At 56.2% G+C, this 20,915-nt stretch overlaps 7 protein-coding genes and 1 pseudogene across 8 annotated transcripts; 4 read left to right on the top strand and 4 right to left on the bottom strand.

Annotated features, from left to right (window-relative positions):
• Positions 1–48: 48 nt before the first annotated feature.
• Positions 49–1,404, top strand: GCG54_00005606 (uncharacterized protein; the record flags this gene model as incomplete). The annotated part of the gene is made up of 2 exons (XM_045405625.1): positions 49–240; positions 304–1,404. The coding sequence occupies 2 exons, from the start codon at positions 49–51 to the stop codon at positions 1,402–1,404; spliced, it is 1,293 nt and encodes a 430-aa protein (XP_045264727.1).
• Positions 1,405–2,268: 864 nt separating this feature from the next.
• On the top strand, positions 2,269–3,291 carry GCG54_00005605 (Bifunctional protein GAL10; the record flags this gene model as incomplete). Its single annotated transcript, XM_045405624.1, has 1 exon — positions 2,269–3,291. The coding sequence occupies one exon, from the start codon at positions 2,269–2,271 to the stop codon at positions 3,289–3,291; it is 1,023 nt and encodes a 340-aa protein (XP_045264726.1).
• Positions 3,292–3,919: 628 nt separating this feature from the next.
• GCG54_00005604 (uncharacterized protein) lies at positions 3,920–4,933 on the top strand (the record flags this gene model as incomplete). The annotated part of the gene is made up of 1 exon (XM_045405623.1): positions 3,920–4,933. One exon carries the CDS (start codon positions 3,920–3,922, stop codon positions 4,931–4,933), a length of 1,014 nt encoding a protein of 337 aa, XP_045264725.1.
• A 470-nt stretch (positions 4,934–5,403) lies between these two features.
• On the bottom strand, positions 5,404–6,126 carry GCG54_00005603 (uncharacterized protein; the record flags this gene model as incomplete). Its single annotated transcript, XM_045405622.1, has 2 exons — positions 5,404–5,642; positions 5,721–6,126. 2 exons carry the CDS (start codon positions 6,124–6,126, stop codon positions 5,404–5,406), a joined length of 645 nt encoding a protein of 214 aa, XP_045264724.1.
• A 798-nt stretch (positions 6,127–6,924) lies between these two features.
• Positions 6,925–13,723, top strand: GCG54_00005602 (DNA polymerase epsilon catalytic subunit A; the record flags this gene model as incomplete). The annotated part of the gene is made up of 3 exons (XM_045405621.1): positions 6,925–7,535; positions 7,601–7,743; positions 7,791–13,723. The coding sequence occupies 3 exons, from the start codon at positions 6,925–6,927 to the stop codon at positions 13,721–13,723; spliced, it is 6,687 nt and encodes a 2,228-aa protein (XP_045264723.1).
• A 967-nt stretch (positions 13,724–14,690) lies between these two features.
• Positions 14,691–17,096, bottom strand: GCG54_00005601 (uncharacterized protein; the record flags this gene model as incomplete). The annotated part of the gene is made up of 5 exons (XM_045405620.1): positions 14,691–15,186; positions 15,249–15,818; positions 15,874–16,292; positions 16,342–16,562; positions 16,613–17,096. The coding sequence occupies 5 exons, from the start codon at positions 17,094–17,096 to the stop codon at positions 14,691–14,693; spliced, it is 2,190 nt and encodes a 729-aa protein (XP_045264722.1).
• Positions 17,097–17,733: 637 nt separating this feature from the next.
• GCG54_00005600 lies at positions 17,734–18,876 on the bottom strand (annotated as a pseudogene). Its single transcript has 2 exons — positions 18,575–18,876; positions 17,734–18,504 (listed from the first exon to the last, which is right to left on the bottom strand). Coding segments are annotated over exons 1-2 (1,073 nt in total).
• A 1,011-nt stretch (positions 18,877–19,887) lies between these two features.
• Positions 19,888–20,508, bottom strand: GCG54_00005599 (uncharacterized protein; the record flags this gene model as incomplete). Its single annotated transcript, XM_045405619.1, has 3 exons — positions 19,888–20,025; positions 20,074–20,303; positions 20,370–20,508. 3 exons carry the CDS (start codon positions 20,506–20,508, stop codon positions 19,888–19,890), a joined length of 507 nt encoding a protein of 168 aa, XP_045264721.1.
• Positions 20,509–20,915: the final 407 nt, after the last annotated feature.

Raw genomic sequence — 20,915 nt, 5'->3', positions numbered from 1 at the left:
TCGAACAAACGGGAAACATTCCGTCGCCTATCCCTGTCACGCTAGGCAATGGCTCCCTCAGACAAGAAGATCGAGACGGAGCTTCTCAAGACCGTCCGTGAGGTCTTCGAGTCCGACAAGGATGAGCTTACCGTGAACACCATCCGCAAACGCGTCGAAAGCGACCTCGATCTTGAGGATGGATTCTTTTCTACAGGCGAATGGAAGGACAAGAGCAAGAAGCTGATCAAGGAACTCGCTGTAAGTGGCAGGGCGCGCGCAAGTGCTCTTGCGATCTACAGCAGCTGACGACCCTCGTGGCAGAACGAACTACTCGCCGGACCCGGCTCCCCGGAACCCGAGGAAGAAGTCGTCGCGAAACCCAAAAAGGGAAAACGCCAGTCGGCTGCAGCGTCCCCGCCAGCGAAGCGCAGGAAGCGTGCATCCGCCGCCAAAGAGGAGGAACCCGAGGACGATGAGTCGGAGGTCGAGAGGCCGAAGGCCAAGAAGAAGGCCGCCCCGCGCAAGAAGTCGCGCGCCACTGTCGATTCTGATGAGGAGCCGAGTCCCGTCAAAGCGAAACCCTCCAAAGCCAAGAACGGACGCGCAAAAAAGGCTGAAAAGGTCGAAGACAGCGACTCGGATGCGTTGTCAACCCCACCCGAGAGTGACGATGACAAGGCCGGGGGTGACAAGGATGAGGCAGAAGATGAGAAGCCCGAGGCTTCTCCCAAGGCACCGGCCAAGGAGAAGTCACCTGTCGAAGCTAAAGATGATGAACCTGCCGAGAAGCCGGAAGCTGCCAACGAGAAGAAGGAGGAACACCCGACGCTCGATGATGACACGACCAGCGAACTATCCGATGTTATAGACGAGCCGCCAAAGCCGAAGCGCAAGAAGAAGGAAGCCGGTGCTCCTAAAGCGCCAAAGGAGAAGAAGGAAAAGAAGGAGAAGAAGGCAGCCGCGCCGGAGAACCCGGACGACGCTGAAATCAAGAAGCTGCAGTCTCAATTAGTCAAGTGCGGCATTCGCAAGATTTGGGGCTTCGAGCTGAAGCAATACGGCGACAATTCAAAGGCGAAGATCAAGCATCTCCGAGGCATGCTGAAGGACATTGGCATGGACGGCCGCTTTTCAGAAGCTAGAGCTCGGGAGATCAAGGAGCGCAGAGAGCTTGAGGCCGATTTGGAGGCGGTGCAGGAAATGAATGAGAACTGGGGCGCTGGTGGCCGATCGTCAAGGAGCAAGGCGCGCGGTCAGCCGGCGAAGAAAATTGTGGAACCAGAGCTCTCCGGCGAGGAGAAGGAGAAGGACGAGGAAGGTGACGATGATGAAGAGGAAGAGGCAGTTGTGTCGTCGCGTGCCCGTGGCAAGGCGCGTGCGGACCTGGCGTTCCTCGGCGACGACGATGAAGAGTCGGATTGATCACCGGCACTCGGACAGAGGAGCATTTTCTTATGGACTCGGAGCATGATTTGGCTGACTGCACTTGCTGCAGGTCGTACTGTACTATATACCATTGGCGCACGCATTGTCATGATGTTTGGGGGTCATCGCGGAATGTCGGCCGAGGCGGTAATGAATATGGAGTCGGATGCCGTTAAGAACCCCGGCACACGTAGCTTTTATCCAGCGAATTTGGTTTCTGATTGGAGGTCCTCTCTGACTCTTGGCAAGTTCCCTGCGGCCAGAGCCGATATCCAGTCTGGTGGGAATCCGCACTTGAAGCGAACCTCTCAAGGGCCAGGTACGTCTGCTCTTCCATCTGTCACAACAACTGGTTCCGACGGCTCAGAGCTGCTTTTGGGCTGTTTAAACGCGCCAGTCAGACGTCAGCATGGCCGCTGGAGACGGAGCTAGGGGCTTGACGGGAGCCGATTTGGCGTCGTTGCGTGAGGTGAGAAGCAGTACGAGCAACGAGAGGGGAAGCTTGGGCGGGCGAGTGCCCATGCCTGTGTCTCCAATTTACCCCGCCACGAGCAAGTGCCCCGCCGACGCCGTCATTTCTCTTCAGCACTTTCCCCCTCCAATCCTCGTCCAACCACCCCACTGCATCCGCCTGCAAGCGCAACACAGGCAATAATAGCCTGAATTGCAACTCTCGTCGCGTTGCCCAGTGAAGCAAGGCAGCTTTGCGACACTTAAAAGACACATCCCCTCTACCGCGTTGCGTGATTTCACCTGGACACGTCGTAAACATTACCTGAATCCGGCAGTTCGTGACCCAAACACTGGGATCGGATTCCCCATTGCCTCTCACTCACGACCTCATCACCTACATCCGTAACAATGACTGACGCTCCTTTCGAGTTCTTGCCCCTGGGCGCCATCCTCCAGTCCTTCAAGGTCAAGGGAACCAACATCGTCCAGGGCTTCCCGACCCAGGAGCTCTACGAGAAGCACAACTCGCCTTACTTTGGCGTCACTGTCGGCCGCGTCGCGAACCGCTTGGAGAACGCACAGCTCAAGTCGCTCAACGGCGGCCAGACCTACAAGCTCGCCGCCAACGACGGCGCCAACAACCTGCACGGCGGCAACAAACCCTGGAGCAAGCGTGTGTGGGAGGGCCCCAAGCCCGTCGGCACCCGCGAGATCCCCGGCGTCGAGGGTCTCAAGGGCGGCGAGAGCGTCGAGTTCTCGCTCACCAGCAAGGACGGCGACGAGGGTTTCCCCGGCACCGTCAAGGCCACCGTGATCTACACCGCCGGCACCCAGGAAGTCGACGGCAAGGAGGTTTCGGTACTGGGCATGGAGTACGAGGCGAAGCTGGTCGACGGCGCCGACGAGACGGCCATCAACATGACGAACCACTCCTACTTCAACCTCACGGGCGACGACACCTTTGCCGGCACCATCGCCACGCTGGCGACCAACGCCTACCTGCCCCGCGAGAACGGCATCCCGACCGGCGGCCCCGCGCCGTTCCCCGGCATCGAGGGCGGCAAGGCCTTCGAGCTCGGCGTCGACGGCCCCGCGGTCGACGACTGCTTCATCGTCAACGAGAAGCCCGACTCCGTGCCCATCGACACGCGCAAGGAGCCGCTGAAGCTGCACGTGCACGCGAAGCACCCCAAGAACGGCGTCAACCTCGAGGTCCTCAGCACGGAGCCCGCTTTCCAGTTCTACACGGGCGAGGGCATCGATGTGCCTGCCGTCGAGGGCGCGCCGGCGAGGGGCAAGAGGAGTGGGTTCTGCGTGGAGCCAAGCCGGTGGGTGAATGCGATCAACGTGGACGGGTGGAAGGGCCAGATGTTGCTGAAGAAGGGCGAGACTTATGGAACGCGCATCGTGTACAAGGCCTGGAGCGACTGAGCGGGTGCTGGATGTGAAGCTTGATGAGGATTGAGGAGTAAAGTAATGATATCAACGTATTGGCCTCGTAATCATCCGCCAGACGCTATCGTGATCGTGCATGACCTGGATGAGTTTCCCTGATGCTTGGGCCTGCGGATGAGAATTCGTAAGCGCCTGATTTGGCTCATGAGTTACACGCCCGTGTGCCATGAAAAAATAGCCGATGTGACTGATCTGATGATGGAGATGAAAGCATAAAAGATGGGACGAAGACGAGCTCTCGCAGGGTGCGCAGCTCACAGAGGGGCGCTAGCTTTATCTTAGCGTCTTTTGGCTGCTTATCGCGCCAACGCAACGGTTAGCGCAGGGACTGCCAACCTCCAAGGAAGGATCGCCCCGAAGTGTAACTGCCGGACGTACTCAACGAACGCCAATTTCAACCTCTCGACAACTCCCTCACCGACTGCGGCTTTCCTCTTCTACACACGAGATATCCCTGGTCGAAAATAAACCTCTCCACAGGCTAGGCGGTTCAAGACTCACGGCGACCGCCACGCCCTGCATTCTTCAAACTGACAACTTTCGAATAACCCCGGCGAGTCAGACGCCCATTTCAACACCGCCCAGACGGGGCGATCCATCAATCATGACAGACGCCTTCCCGACCCCGACGGCGACGCCAAAGCGCAAGAGAGACGAGGAGGCCCCTCCGCTGTCGCCCATCTACACCACAGCCAAGTTCTCCTTCCAGCTCCCGGATGCTAAGAGCGACGAGGATGGGAGCGCGAGCCCGCGCAGCAAGGTGGTGCACAAGTTCCGTGGTTTGGCGCTCAGCGGTGGTGGTGGTGGTAGTGGTGGGGGCGGGGTAGCCCAGCAACAGGGCAGTAGCCAACAACCTCAGCGCCAGGGCCCCTACGACCCGACTCGCGACCTGGGTGACAGCGGCGACGGAGCCTACGACGACGACCCCTTTGCGAGCCGCAAGAGAGCCAAGATACCCGAGCTGGAAATGAAGGATGCCGATGAGGACGAGCCGGTCGCGGTTCCGGACCCCGGGGTCAGAAGTGACCCGGGCCTCGCCCCGACGAGTGTGAGCGTGGCCGCGCCTGAGGCAGCGGCTGCTGCGGAGATTTCCCCCGCCTGCACAACGGCTACCACTACGAGTACGGCGGCCGCGCCTGGCCTGCAACGACCACAAACCTTCTTCAACCGGCTACAAGACGCAAAGGCTAGAGGACGCAGACGAGCCGGCACACCGCCCCTCAAAGGCCGCAAGGGCAAGAACGCCGCGGAGGCAGCGCCACGAGACGAGGACGAGGAGATGCAGATTGTGGACCCCGTCAGGGCGGCGCTTACGTGGAAGGAGGAGGAGATTACAATCTACGACCCGGACGATGAGGACGACGACGGCACGGGAATCAACGGGGTCGGGTTCATGCCAACGGCGGCGATGGCGTACGCGCGCACGCAGAAGCGGCGGCTGCAGCTGGCCGAGTACAAGAAGCGGGAGGAGAGCGAGGCGAGAGCCCGGCGGAGTCAGCGCCGACGCGGCAGCGGCGCGGGCTTGGGGGTCAAGATTGACACGAAGCCGGCTTCCGGAAGCGGCGTACGCAAGGTGCGGTTCGACTCGGAGCCGAATACGATTGTGACGAATGGATGAGCCGGTTGGGTTGTGCTGGAGAAGTCTTTACTTTTGGCTGGCATGTATGGCTCGGACGAAGGCTGGTGTTTATGGGCGTTTACGTGGTTTTGTTCTTCTGGCACAGGCGTGGGCGGCGACGACATGGCTTGCATTTGAGGTATTCGCTACTTGGCTTTTGGGTGTACCGCTGTCATTAGACGATGACCAGTCTGGTATCTTTTTTTCATCGACGCAGGAGAAGCGCCACTGCGATTTTGCTACTAGCAAGCAAGGGAGTCTGGGTGGACGACATTGATATAGTCTTTCTTTTATACCCCAAACACGAAATGGACTTGAGATGATACAAAGCTTACATCTTCCTATCACGACGCATGCATCGTGCCCAATGCCACCGACGCCTTCTGTGCATAACAGAAGGTATATTCGTACACGGAGGGACATGAAAGAGATTCTCCAAAGATGGGGGCTGACGTGTGTTTTTTGCTTTCTCACCAGAACTTATACCAAGCCTTCTGGCTAGCCTTTGCGACCTCCTCGGACTTCTTCTGCTCCAGCGCCGCCGCGGCCTCCTTGCGGCGCTTCTCGGCCATGGTCTCCTGGTAGACCTCGACCGTCCTCTTCATCCTGATGCGCTCCTGGAGGCGCTCGTACTGGCAGTACTCATGGCGGCCGGCCGCACCGAGCAGGAAGCTGCCAACGGCCCAGTTTGAGGCCTTGCCAATGGTGCCTATGAGATATGCGTCAGCTCTAGCTCATATGCGTCTTACCGATGCGCCATGAAACGTTAGAGAAAGGGGAGCATTACCCTTAAAGACCAATCTCAACCCGCCCACGACGAATCCCGCCGCGATACCCGTGAGCAAGCCGTCCCTCGCGCAAGGCGCCTGCGCGAACGTTGTGAAATCCTCCGACTTGATGTTCTTGACGACCTCCCAGGCCGTGGTGGGCTTCTGCGCGGCAGCGGCGCCCTCCTGCACGGGGAAGTTGGCCTGGAAATCCTTGGGGTCGGGCTTCGATGCTGCTGCTGCCGCTGCCGCCGCTGCTGCTGTCGTCGGTGGTGATGGTGATGGTGATGGTGATGTCTCTGAGCCGGGTGCGCCCTCGCCCACGGGCCCTTGGGTTGACCTCGACCAGAGGTACAGCTTCTTTCCCTCTTTTCCGTCCTTTCGGGGGTCTGGGATGCTGACGGGCTCTGGTGTTTCTTGCGCCATTGTTGCGTATTGGGTTTGGCTCACACGGTGCGACCTTTCACTTAAGCTTCTCACACTCACTCAAAATCTGTTCGTGGTCTGAGATGACGTCCACGGATTTCTGGGCTGAGATGGTCTGTGCGTCTATGTGGGAGACAGAGGCACCCCACGCGATTGAGTTAATGGCTTTGGATTGCAGTTATTTTGTGTATCTGATTTTGACACGTTGATGAAGAGACATGAGTCGCCTTGGAAATAGCAAAGCCTAAGAACTTATTCGACTTCAATTGAGACCTAATCTCCGTTACACTTGATCGATCACATTCAAGATGACACTGAAGCTCAGGTCCGAGACTGGAACAAGCTTACCTAATTCCCCAATGGAAGCGCCCTCGATGCACCCACCCCGGTCCCCTGGCCAGCCGGCTGGCTTAATTGATTGCGGGTCCGTCACTGAGACGTGCATTCGTCGCGTAAAGTCGCGCCCGAAGACGCGTCTGGCCGTCGCTCTGGACCACCATCCACCCCGGCCCGCGATCTACCTAAAAGTTGTGCATCCGGCCCCCCCTAGACGTACACAAAAGTGACAATTGCCAAACTCCCACTCGTCCAATTCCAGAGTGTTGGACAATACCCATACCGTTCTTGTTTCCTTCGTCCCTTTTTTGTTCCCCAAGCCACCACAACTCCTGAGATACCCCCTTGACGTCCAGTCCACCTCATACGAAAACTTCAGCATCGATTTCGTCCTAGTATCCCGCCGTCGAACACACCCCGCTACCAAATGAGAGAGAGGACCACCACATAGACACACCCACGATGCCCAACACAAGCCTCCGGCGCCCGCAAAAGGGCTTCCGCCGCGGCGGCAAACAAGCATACCATGGCGCCCGCACAACGCGCACCTTCGCCGCGTCAGGCCGCAACGAAGCCACCTCGGCCGACGAGAAGTGGGAGCGCACGCGGCTCGCGCACCAGATCGACGAGAACATGGGCTTCGCCCGCTACGAGGGCGGCAAGCGCAAGGAGGGCTGGCTGGTCAACGTGCAGCCGACGTCGGTCGAGGACGACCGCAACCCGAGCGGCCGCGCGGCGCTGGACTGCTACTTCCTCGAGGACGACGGGCAGACGTTCAAGGCGACGGTCGAGTACGACCCGTACTTTTTGATCGCCGTGAAGAAGGGCCGCGAGAGCGAGGTCGAGGAGTGGATCAAGCGCGTGCCGGGCGGCGGCGTCGTCAAGACGATCAAGCGGGTTGAAAAGGAGGATCTGAAGATGCCGAACCACCTGTTGGGGTACCGCCGGACGTTTCTGGAGCTGCGGTTCGCGAACGTGAACGACTTGATGGCGGCGAGGAAGGATATCATGCCCATTGCAGCGAAGAACAGGAAGAATGTGGATGCGATGGACGCATATGCCGAGGTCGCGACGTATGTGTTGGCCCCTGCGAGTGTGTGTTTTGGAGAGGACAGTGGTTTTGCTGACTATTTGACAGGACAAACGGCGACTTTGACCTTTTTGACGACTCACGAGATGACGATAGACGAGCTAATGCTTCTTTTGCCGATGCCAGCGACTTCATTGTCGATATTAGAGAGTACGACGTACCGTACCATGTAAGAGTAATGATAGATATGGGTAGGTTTGACTTCGAGACGTGGGCGGCATGACGCTAACCGTGGTAGATATTCGGGTGGGAAAATGGTATTTCGTGGACGTCAAGCACGGCGTCACAAAAGTCACAATCAACGAAGACAGACTAGCCATGGCCGATCCCGTGGTCATGGCGTACGATATCGAGACGACGAAGCTACCCCTCAAGTTCCCCGACGCCGCCATCGACCAGGTCATGATGATTTCGTACATGATTGACGGCCAGGGGTTCCTTATCACCAACCGAGAGATCATTTCCGAAGACATTGGTGACTTCGACTACACCCCCAAGCCAGAATACCCGGGTCCTTTTATGATCTTCAACGAGCCCGACGAAAAGGCCGTTCTCGAGCGATTCTTCTTGCACATCAAGGAGGCACGACCGACGGTCATTGCGACGTACAACGGTGACTTTTTCGATTGGCCGTTTGTCGAGGCGAGAGCCAGTTTCAACGGTATCGACATGTACCAGGAGATTGGCTGGAAGAAGAACAGCGAGGATCAGTACCAGTGCAACTACAGCGTGCATATGGATTGTTTCCACTGGGTCAATCGAGACTCCTACCTGCCTCAGGGATCTCGAGGTTTGAAGGCTGTTACTGTCGCGAAGCTCGGATACGACCCCGACGAGCTCGATCCCGAATTAATGACGCCGTATGCGCAAGAACGGCCGCAGACGTTAGCAGAGTACTCAGTTTCCGATGCCGTGGCGACGTACTACCTGTACATGAAATACGTCCACCCTTTCATCTTCTCGCTTTGCACGATTTTGCCGCTGGGCGGTGACGACACACTGAGGAAAGGTACTGGTACCCTGTGCGAGATGTTGTTGATGGTCCAGGCGTACCAGAAGGAGATTGTCCTGCCGAACAAGCATGTGGCACCAAGAGAAGCCTTCTATGAAGGCCACCTGCTTGACTCAGAAACGTACGTTGGTGGTCACGTCGAGAGTATCGAAGCCGGCGTCTTCCGAGCAGATATTCCCGTCAACTTTGCAGTCGATCCGGGTGCAGTGGACGAGCTGTTGAAGGATCTGGACGCTGCGCTTAAGTTCAGTATCACGGTCGAGGAGCAGAAGTCCATGGACGACATTGTCAATTACGAAGAGATCAAGGAACAAATTGCGGATAAACTGCGCTCTTTGAAGGAGACACCAAACAGAAGCGAGCGACCCCTGATCTACCATCTTGACGTCGCTTCCATGTACCCCAACATCATGACGACAAATCGACTGCAGCCTGACTCCATGATTCAGGAGTCGGATTGCGCCGCGTGCGACTTCAACAGGCCAGGAAAGACTTGTGACAGGCGCTTGCCGTGGGCTTGGAGAGGAGAGTACCTACCTGCCAAGCGTGACGAGTACAACATGATCAGGAATGCACTAGAAAACGAAAAGTTCCCGGGCAAGTGGCCCAACTCGCCGATGCGAACGTTCCAGGACCTGAGCCCCGACGAGCAGACGGCTCTCCTGAGGAAACGACTTCAGCTTTACTCTCAAAAAGTCTACCACAAGATCCACGACTCGACGACGACCGTCAAGGAGGCCATCATCTGCCAGCGCGAGAACCCCTTCTACATCAACACGGTGCGCGACTTCCGTGATCGTCGCTACGACTACAAGGGCAAGGCGAAAGTGTGGAAGGGTAAGACGGAGTCGCTCAAGTCGTCAGGTGCGACGTCATCCGAGGTGGACGCAGCGAAGAAAATGATCATTCTTTTTGACTCGCTGCAGCTTGCCCACAAGGTCATTCTGAACTCGTTCTACGGCTACGTCATGAGAAAGGGTTCTCGTTGGTACTCCATGGAGATGGCCGGCGTGACCTGCTTGACAGGAGCTACGATTATTCAGCTTGCCCGAAGCCTTGTTGAGCGTCTCGGTCGCCCTCTGGAACTGGATACCGACGGTATCTGGTGTATGCTTCCAGCCACGTTTCCCGAGAACTTTGCGTTCAAGACCAAGAACGGCAAGAAAGTCACCGTGTCCTACCCCTGTACCATGTTGAACCACTTGGTTCACGCGCAGTTTACCAACCACCAGTACCAGACGCTCAAGGACCCCAAGACGTTCAAGTACGAGACGCACAGCGACAATTCCATCTTCTTCGAGGTCGACGGCCCTTACAAGGCCATGATCCTGCCGACGTCGAAGGAGGAGGACAAGAACTTGAAGAAGCGATACGCTGTCTTCAACGATGACGGTAGTCTGGCCGAGTTGAAGGGTTTCGAAGTCAAGCGCAGAGGTGAGCTGAAGCTCATCAAGATCTTCCAGCAGCAAATTTTCAAATTCTTCCTGGAGGGCACGACGCTTGCAGAGTGTTACACCGCGGTTGCCAAGGTGGCGAACCAGTGGCTGGACGTTCTCCATAGCAAGGGCGTGACTCTGGCGGACGAGGAGCTCATGGAGCTCATTTCAGAAAACAGAAGCATGTCCAAGACGCTTGAAGAGTACGGTAGCCAGAAGTCGACGTCCATTACCACGGCCAAGCGCCTGGCCGATTTCTTGGGCGAGCAGATGGTCAAGGACAAGGGTCTGAACTGCAAGTTTATCATCTGCGCCAGGCCGAAGAATGCTCCAGTCACCGAGCGCGCCGTGCCGGTCGCCATCTTTTCCGCCGAGGAAACCACCAAGCGGTTCTATCTGAAGAAGTGGCTGAAGGAGGAGCCTGCGGACACGGACCCAAGAGCTTTGTTGGACTGGGACTACTACCTGGAACGTCTGGGTTCAGTCATTCAGAAACTCATCACCATCCCAGCCGCGCTGCAGAAAGTCCGCAACCCCGTCCCTCGCGTGCCGCATCCAGACTGGCTTCAGAGGAGAATCAACATCAAGGAGGACAAGATGAAGCAGAAGAAGCTCACTGATCTCTTCACCAAGGGCCCATTGGAGGACATCACCAACCTCAATGGCCGAAACCTGAACGACATGGAAGACTTTGGCAGCCAACTGCTGAAGCCGAAGCCGGTAGCAGCCGTAGTGGCTTCCTCGCAGCCGGCCCCCGTCGCCCAGAAGAGAAAGTCCCCCGAGCCCGCTGAGAACGCAGACCCTTTTGCTGCGTTGCCAAAGGTTATGCCATCACCTTCAGAGGACTATGTCGGTTTCCTCCAATACCAGAAGCAAAAGTGGAAGATTCAGAAGCAGGCCCGCATCCGTCGCCGACAGCTTTTCGGTGACCGACGCGGCAACCAGAGTAATATTCAGGCTACGTTCATGAAGCAGGCGCACATTACGTTCATGAACACCTGGCAGCTTCTTCATCTCAAGGCCACCGAGACCCCTGGCGTCGTCAACGCCCACGTTCTCATCGATGCCAAGATCCACACCCTCAAGATCAAGGTCCCGCGGCAGGTGTTCTTGAACTTGAAGAGTGGCGACATGCCGGACGTCGATATCCCGGGTTGTGAGGTGGAGCAAGTCAACCACACGCTTCCCAACGGGCACTCTTCTGTGCATCTTTTCAAGCTTACGGTCCCCGAAGACACCTACTTTGCCGAGGCGGACAATTTCTCTTTGCTTTTCAACCACCCCAGTGTCGAGGGCGTGTACGAGAAGCATCTTCCTCTGAACATCAGGGCCGTCCTCCAGCTCGGTAACCTCTGCACAATTGACGAGCAGCAGCACGCTGTGCTCGGAAAGGGTCTTGACCAAGGATTCGACCTGTCTGGCCTGAAGCGACCATTGAAGTCAAGAAGCTATCTCGACTCGTCCCCAATGGCGTACATTTACATCTCCCACGTCACTGCCGGCGACAAGCAGATTTTCGGAGTCTTCTCAACAACACGGGACGAGGCACACGTCATCATTCTGCAAAAGGGCAGAGACTCTGGACAGGACCTTCCGAACGTATCCAGAATCTACGCGGAGCTCCTTGCTCGACGCGGAGAGGAGGCCGAAGGCACCAACTGGCAGGACTGCTTCCGATACCAGGAGAAGCTCACCTTCAAGATCACGCAAGTGACGACCAAGAGAAAGGCCCACCTAGAGCTCAGCGACGTCGTCAAGAAGATGAGAAAGGACGAGCTGCGACCACAAATAATGGTCATCCAGTCCTCACAGCGCAACATGCTTATCACTGACGTGCCGATTCTGGGCGACTTCCCTGTGCTTCCGCTCAAGTACGATCCCGCCGACAGCTCTCTCCCGCCTCTTGGCTGGCAAGCCGTCGTAGCGAAGCGTCTCGTGGGACATTACCTCGGACTGGGGTCCTGGATCTTGCATCTGACGACCCTTGCTCGGTATGGTGATGTACCACTGTGCAATCTGGAGCGAGAAGATCCCCGCTTCCTCATCGACATTACATATGCCCGCCGTCTGCAAAACAACAACATTGTTCTTTGGTGGTCTGGCAGCCCTCGCCCCGATCACGCAGGCTACGAGAAGGACGACATCACGGGGCCGCTGCAAACCGTGCAGATGCCCTCCGTCAACAACCCCGGCACGTTCTCCTCGGTCTGCATTGACCTGGAAGTCAGGAATCTTGCCATCAACACTATTCTGACTTCATCTCTGATCAACGAGCTTGAGGGTGCCGACTCCATCTCCTTCAACCCCGCTGGTGACTCTGCGGCCGGCGAAGAAGTCATCACGTCCGAAGGCACCTTTGCCAACGCGGGCGTCCTCGTGCTTCGTGAGATGGTCAAGAGTTGGTGGCAGGAAGCGTGCAAGGGGAACACCATGGCAGACGTCATGGTCCAACACCTTGTTCGCTGGGTCGAGAATCCGGACTCGTTCCTGTACGACCGAGCGCTGCACTACTACGTGCAGATGATGTCTCGCAAGGCGTTCCAGCAGCTCATGGCTGACTTCCGCCGGGTTGGATCACAAGTCGTCTTTGCCAGCTCAAACCGTTTGCTTCTGCAGACTACCAAGGCCGAGGTCGGCACAGCGTATGCCTACAGCCAGTACATTATCAAGTCGATCAAGAGCAAGCCCCTGTTCCACTTTATCGATCTCGAGATCAAGGAGTACTGGGACTACCTCGTATGGTACGACGAGTTCAACTACGGAGGCAAAGCGTGTCAGGAGGTGGTCGAGGCCGAGGTTCAGGAGCTCGACACGGTCATGCACTGGCAGATGGCCACTTTCCTGCCCATTCGCCTGCAACCCACGTTCCAAGACTGGGTAATTGAGTTCATCCAGCTCATGCACGGTCTCAAGCGCCCGCAGGGTGAGTTCGACTCGACGCCCCGGCTCACGCAGCTCCCGCAAAAGTCACTTGCCGAGGGCGCCGAGGGACAAATCATTCTCGGCAAGAAGTTCGAGAAGCCCCTCAAGAAGGACATTGCCAACCTTGTCAACCTGCAGAAGAGGGAGCTCCTGCACCCTGAGCTGGCGGGCGATTATTCCTTTCCCCAGCTCCCGGGCAGCCACCTCGCGCACCTATCCTCGCGGAACGCGGTGCTGGAGCTGGTCAAGGCCCTTATGCAGGTGCTCAGCCTGGACAAGAACATCACGCTCGAGGCGCGGCTGCTGCGGAAGGAGCTGCTCGCCATGTTCGACGTTAGGGAGTTCAGCAAGGAGGGCGCATTCCAGAACCCGAGCGAGAGCCTCAAGCTGCTGCAGCTCTCATGCGACAGCTGCACGATGGCGCGCGACCTCGACTTTTGCAGGGACGAGGACCTGCTGCCGGAGGTGGGGCCGGATGGGAAGCGGATGGGCGCCGAGACGCGGCCGTGGAAGTGCACGTTCTGTGAGGCCGAGTACGACCGCAACGCCATCGAGGAGATGCTGCTGGCGCAAGTCGAGGCGTTTGTGGTGGAGTGGAGCACGCAAGATCTGAAGTGCTCCAAGTGCGGCGCGCTCCGGCTGAACGAGTTTATGGAGCATTGTACGTGCTCCGGGGAGTGGGTTGAGAGCGTGAAAAGAAAGGAGATTCTGAGAAAGGTTGGTGTGTATTGGAATGTGGCCAAGTTCTTTGGCTTGAGGATGCTAGGGGAGGTCACGGAGGGGTTGAAGAAGGGGTTGTAAGGGGGTCTGGTGTGCATATACACGGCGTTCATGGTGATTTTTGGGGGCCTGATGAGATATTGAATACACATTTAATGCATGAACTTCTAAGCTTTTGTCTGTTACATTACCCATTACTTTGACGTCTTTGTGTCGGCCGGTTGTGTGTCGAGCGCCGTTGAAATGCCCGATGTCCCACTTTTCTCATCCGGGCCCGGGGTCGGCGGGCTTCCCGGTGACCGGGATGGATCACGGAGCTGCTTAGCGTCTTGGTCAGAGTCTAATTTTACAAACTGCTTTTCCACCATTGTCGACCATTCAAGCCGGAGACCGGGCGCGGCTTGCGGGTAGAAGCGGATATCGGCCCAGTGTGGCAGGCAGGCTGGCAGCCCTCATATTGAACGCATCAGTTGCGGTAAATGGGAAGGATGGAACCGAAACCACGACGGCTTTCCCGCTCGTCCCTTCGCGCTTCGGGCTTTCGTGCGTTCGCCTTATCGCTGCTGGTGACGTTGATGGTACAGTATGCAGGCGGGGTGCGGTGCAGTATCCGACGGCTCGCGCTCGCGCCCTTACCCGCCATCCGGCTGTGCTTAGGTTGGTGCTGGTGGTGTTTGGTGAACCACCCATCCCCGCCGCAAGCCGCGCCGGGAGCTGCGTTTCGGTTGGAGTTGTTTGGGTGCTTATCTATTGAATCCGTCAGATTTCATTCTCGGGGAGGCATGGTTTGGAGGGGGGCCGGGTGTTGGGGTTGTAGATCCCGTGGGCTGCTTCGGATGCGGGGTGTTGGTGTGGTCACTTTGGGATGAACTGCTTTACGTCGTTGCAGCATCGTAGAAGAGAGATTTTGGCTTGTGAAGTGTTTTGGTCTAATTCGTGATTTGGTTCATTCGGCGAGAATGACGGATCGTAATATAGTCGTAGATATACATAATGTCATAACCCTCATCCCCGCAGAAACTCCAGACTCCTGCTGCCGCGCCGAAACTCACGCGTTGAACGGAAAACTGTCCCATTGAAAGATGTTCAGACTCTCCCAGTCGATACTCAAATCATCATCGTCAAGCTGGACCTCGGGCCAGCTACCCGGGTCCCCTGCGCCCAGCCCACTTCCGCTCATACCGCCCTCGCCAACCACGCCCTGCTCGAACCGTATCAGCGGCCAGAAGCCCGCCTCGTCCTCGCCCTGGGGTCTCTGAGAAAATAGATTGCTGCCGCTGCTGACGGGACACGGCGGGTCGAGGCTGAAGAGCTTGGAGACGTAGCGGCTGCCGCCGACGGGGGCGGGCTTGGCGCGCCGCTCGGAGATGGCGTTGGAGAGGGAGGTGAGGATCTCGAGGTAGTGCGCGGCCTGGTGGCTCTGGGCGGCGAGGAAGGCGAGGACGTCGATGGCGCCCTGAAAGGCGCGGTCGGTCTCGATGTCGATGGCGGACTTGGCGAAGTTTTCGACGCCGAGGACGAGGCCTGCTGCGAAGACGAGGGCTCTGTTGGTGATGGTTAGTGGTTGTTGGATTATGGGATGAGATGAAGGGGGGGGAAGACGTACTTCATGATGCACATGCTCCGCTGCAACAGCCCCGCCTTGAGCGCGTCGGCGCACGTCTGGGCGAGGTACACGGCGGCGTCGATGCAGGCCGCGGCGAGGGGCGGGTTGTGGATCTTTGCGTCGGGGCGGTTGCTGTTCAGGGAGGAGATGAAGACGGGGCGGGTGGCGAGGGTGACGGCGAAGTAGTACAGGCAGGAGACGTGGATTTTTGCGATGGCGACGCGCTGGGTTGACGAGGAGGAGTCTGGCTCGGACGGCTGGTGGTGGTGGAGGGAGCCCTTGAGGGACGGGGGCAGGCCGCGCTTCCAGGCGTCGATCTTGAGGAGGAGGTGCTCGACGACGGTGGCGGAGACGTCCTTGTCGTGGTAGAGGGTGTTGTTGATCTCGTTGATGATGTCGACGATCTCGCAGGTCGCGGTGAGGCACTGGGTTGCGTAGTCGTCCGGGTGAGGGGGCAGCTGGTCGAGGGCGGCGCGGATGTCGGTTTGGACGCCGGCTGTGGCGGCGGGGCGGCCGAGGAGGGAGTTGACGAGTTTGTCGAGGATGCGGACGCTGATCCAGACTCGTAATCTGGTGGATGTTGGTTAGATTGGTGAATGAGAGTATGTATTCAAGGACGACGTACCGTAGTTGGCCCTTCTGATCCGGCTTGCCCATGAAAGAGCTGGGACTATGGAGGCCGAGAGCGAGGGCGGCGCGGGCGGCGATGGAGAGGTACATGTAGGCCGTGTTCCTGCGGCACTCGCCCAGCATGTAGAAGGCCATCAAGAGGAAGAGCCGGACCATGTGAAGGTCGGGGTCCTCGAGGAGCTCTGCGAATGCTTGGCGCTGGGCTCGTCGGAAGCAGCTCCGGCCAATGGTTTGCGCCTCGGACGCGCTGCTGCACTGCGCGCCTATCGCTATTACCATTTCTCTAATGGGGTCTGGGAGAATGTTTGGGGGTGTTGAGGGACGGTCGTCGCACGTGTTTGATGACTGGCTCTGAGCTAGGTGGAAGAGCTGCTGGCGTTCACTCGGGTCGAAGATGTCGATGAGGCCTTCGGTCTGTTTTGTCGTGAGTTGTCTGTATGAGACTATGAGTGAGGGTACATACTGCAGAGTAATAGCAATGCAGATACGCCAGCTTTTGTTGCACGTTCAGTTCAACTGCGGTCTCTGCCGATGGGGAGGTCGTGGCGCGAGTTTCTGGTGACTCAACTTCGAGCATCGTCTCGGTGTCATCGTTGTGTGAGAACGGAGAGGGCCCGATCTGCCCGGCGACGACTTGACGGACTGTTTGGAGGAAGGATATCGCTGCGGCGCCTCCCACGTATACTTTTCATGGCGTTAGGATGAATAGAAAGTCATCAGGAGATCTCACGCACCTTGTTCACCGTGAAGACTTCGAAGCATCCGTGACGGGTTCGCCAGCAGGGATGGATCCGTCGCAATCTGAGTTTCCCTCGGCGGCGTCAAAGGCCGCGGGTCAACATTCATACTCGTCTCCTCATCTTCTTGCTGAGAAGCAGGAGGCGACAGGCGAAGTTGTCTCTGCCCAGCTCCATTCCCACTCCTCCGCGACCGATCCCTCGGTGACACCGGCGAGCTCACCGAAACCGTGATGGACTCATTATCCAGCGCCGGCGTCGCGCGCGACCTCCTCGTCCCCCCGCCCGCACTGCTTTTTGAAATCTTCCTCGTCCTCGACCCCCGCGGCAGCTCAGTCATGCAACAATCCCGCTCCAGTCCGCGGCGCACGCATTGCGTACACGGTGCGGTGCCGCTGCACCTCTTCTTGGCCTCGCGACAGAAGCTGCAGGCCTCCGCGGCCCTCTGGCGCAGGCTCTCGGGGACTTTGGGGCGAGGCATGGTGGATGTGTTCAGAAGATGCGAAACGGCTAGCACGAATGGCGAAATCGCATCCCTTGAATTCATGGAGTAATGGGAAAAGGAAAATCTGGGGTTTGGAGGGGTGACTTACACAGACAAGCCTTCTGGATGGGGTCGGCTGCCGGCTTCCGGGGGGCGCTGGATCCCCTGCTGCCGGGGCGGAACCCCACTACGGAAGTTCCTAACGAATTCCGGACCCCATACCCCACATATCATCTGCCAACGTCACTGCGCACCGGTTGATAACGAAGATTTGGGGTTGAAGGATTTGGGGCACATGGGCTCAGTAAGAACATGCAGGTAGAGGTGGCTAGTTGTCGTTTACAAGCTCTGTGCTGCTGAAGGAATGGCGCCGCATGATGACGTGTCTAGCTCTCTTGAGGGGGGTTGTACACGACGAACATGTGCACACCAGCCTTAGATGGGAAGCTTTCTTATAATGTTGATCGAATTCATAAATCCCATGTTTATTTTACGGTTTTGCATCATCGAATTCTGCGAGGCGTTTCCATAATGTTGGTATTTTCATCATGTTCAGTGAAGCAAGGATATTTCTCTAATTTGCAATCAATGCCACAAAACCCGTCCATAACTAAGTCTTGGATATTTTAATCTTCTAACTTGACAGTTTCGCCTCGCTGTCCTTGAAATCCGGCAGCTTGAAAAGCTTCTTGGCATTGTCCCGTCCAATCTTCCTCTTGTCAACCACGTTGATAGGAAGACCATCGTACCAGTCGCAACCGTCCGCAAATGATTCAAACGGATAATCGATGGAGAAAAGGATTCTGTCGGCGCCGACCTCCGTCATACAGAACTGGAGTGTTGTTGTGGAGAAGTGGCCGCTGGTGGTGATCCAGAGGTTGTCTTGGAAGTACTCCCGAATCGTCTTTTTGCATGACAACCCCAAAGGCTTCTTAACGTCCTCAAACCAATGGGAGATTCGCCACAAATCGAACCATTCGGCCGTTAATTTGAGCTCATTTGAAGGGTTGTTGATGAACTTACAGGAATATGCTCGCCGAGATGGCCGAGGATGATCTGGAGCTTTGGGTGGCGGTCGAAGACGCCATTTGTGACCATACCAAGTGCGTGCAGACTAACACCGTGCGCAAAGCTCAGAGGAGGACCAATAAGCCATGAGCGCTTAGCCCAGAGCTTTTCGTGGAGGGTGCCGGTCGGGTTCCTGGGGTGCAGATAGAAGGGAACATCCAACTCGGTCACGGTGGACCAGAACACGTCCCACTCAGGGCCATCATAGAAGATCATGTCGTCTCCATCAGGACCGGCACGCTGCGTGTCGTTGACAAGAGCACCGAGGAATCCGTATTGTGTCACACAGCGTCTGAGTTCATCTGCAGCCTCCTGGGGATCGTGCATGGAAAGCGTGCTGGTACCGCATTAGCTTGACGCCGTTTTTTTTTTCTTTTTCCCCAACGCTAAAATCGGCAGGAACTCACGCGAATGCGCCAAAGCGGTTAGGGTGCTTCTTGACTTCCGGGGCGATGTAGTCGTTGATTTCCTTGGCCAGGATCTGAGCCTCCTTGGGGTCCCAGATGTCCTGCACGCCGGGCGCGGTGTACGACAGGATTGTGAAGCCGACGCCGTGCTTGTCCATATAGTTCAGTCTGATGTCGGCGACATCTGAGATCTCGGCGGCGTGCTTCTCGGGGTCGACGGCGAAGAGAGAGGCCCACCAGCGGGTCTTTTCTTGGAATCTCGGGAGGGCGAAGGCCTCCTCCAAAGCGATCTTGCCGAGCATTTTGAAGGTTTTACTAATTACGAGTGAAGGGAGATGAGATCGTTTCCGGCACGTCGTATGAGATTCGCAGGAGGATGAAGGGTGTAAATGCAGATGAAGTCAGATGAAGCCTGGAATGAGGCTTGAATTCTCTGGGCACGCGAATGACATTTATATGTAGATGTAGCTCCCGGCTGTATGCGAGTTCATCGTCACACATAAGCCGAAACGGCCGTGGGATGACCGCTTGGCACAGATGTATCCCCGTGGGAGCCCCAGTTCCCCCTCTCTCCCACCGGAGAGGCGACTATGCACCGGGCCGCCGAGATTCTTCCCGCGTCGGGTGCTTCATGACCCTGTTCCCGGTGTGTTATCAGGGTAGCTTTCTTTTGGATTGCAGAAATAGTGGTAAACCAGACTAGTTTGAACATCTCTTAGGAGGTTCCGTCCAGGTGTTCCGCATTGTCGGGTAGCGCACCAGAACACGGTGCGGGGTTTGCGGCGGGTACGGTCGTCTGTTCCCTCAGCCGCTCCGACCCGATGCCAACTCGATCACTTTCTGTTGGAACGTGAGGCGATGTTGCCGAAATTATCTTCACATTTGGCATCGGGGAATTTGTGGAGAGGCGCTTTAAGGCAATGGCAAGACCTACTGAAGCATGAATAGCTCACAAAGCTTAGAACGGGAAGCCGAAAATTTGATTGAAATCACACCGTTGAATGTGCGTCTTGATTCAAGGACAGCGACACAGGTTTATGACAATCAATTGATTCTCCTGTCCATTTTACTTCATAATTAATAGCTTTAAATCAGATCCTGAACTCAAGAGCTTTTGCTAGGACTGTGAACGTTCATTTGATCTTGCCCAACCACGTACAAAGCCCGGCACAAGATAAAGCCAGGAACACGTTGACAAGCTGGCGGAGAAACGAATCGCGGATACATGAAAAAAAAATTGGCGAAGTCCGCAGAGAAAGTAGGTAAAGACGATGAACCAATTGTCTCATGCCATAGTCACCAGCAACATACCCTTAGAAGTTATGAAGAGGGTCACCGATCAAGCCAGAGAGTTTACTGACGTCAACGCCACTGTACTGTTGGAAAATACCACCGCCAAACCCAGCCAGCGCAGAGCCCACGGTAGATTGAAGGCTTGCGACGTAGCGCCACTGTGAATAATGGTCAGCTCATGCCCGATGGAAAGTCGAGCGACGTACCTGAAAGGCTGTTATGCCCTTGTCATGATACGCCAACCAGCGGGAGGTCTGGTCGGAGTTCTGGCCGTACTGAAATGAGTCGTCGACAATGACGGTGTAATCTCCATCGTCGGTACTCCTGGAGAAGAAGCTGAAGAGATAGCTGAACCAACCGGCCGACGACCGAATGTTTTTGTTCTTGAAGGAGTCAAGATAGCTTGTCTGGATGAAGAGGACGCTCTGCTCATCTCCTGTTGCAGAGTTAGCCGGGGCATCATAAGCATGAAACTACGACAGAGACTGCAGAGAGTACTCACCTTTGTCCTTGTTGAAGAAGGGAACAGAGTAGTAGTCTTGGGAATGCATCTTGAGACTCTGTTGCCATTCGACCGTGACCTTTTTGTCAGTGATCTCGCTGGCAGGGACGTGGATTCTGTTGCCCTTTTCGACGACCATCTTGAAGTGGCTTGATTGATGTATCTTGCTACAATTCTGAGTAGAGAGTTTGAAAAATTTACTTCAGATAGGTAGGTGTTATGATACCCTCAATCTGAGCTATAGCCTCACCGCCTATTATATGACGTGTAGTATTATATAAGCTGCGTATATAGATATTAGCCTATAATATAGATTACCCTTCTAAATAGTTACTCTTATAATATACCTTTATTCCTAATAACCTATATACCTATAACTTATAAGAGTTATAAGCCTAGCTCTATTAATAGCTTAAATTACCTCTCTACTATAAGTTATATATAGAAAACCTATTCCTATCCTTTTTATTAATTCTTTTATTATCTTTATCTATTATATCCTCTACTAATAATAAAATTCCCCTTATAGGAGATATTCTTATATTA

The sequence above is a fragment of the Colletotrichum gloeosporioides genome (assembly GCF_011800055.1).
Source record: "Colletotrichum gloeosporioides strain Lc1 chromosome Unknown consensus_41, whole genome shotgun sequence".
Lineage (NCBI taxonomy): Eukaryota > Fungi > Ascomycota > Sordariomycetes > Glomerellales > Glomerellaceae > Colletotrichum > Colletotrichum gloeosporioides.
The sequence above is the reverse complement of the archived record's forward strand: the minus strand, read 5'-3'. Positions and strand labels throughout refer to the sequence as shown.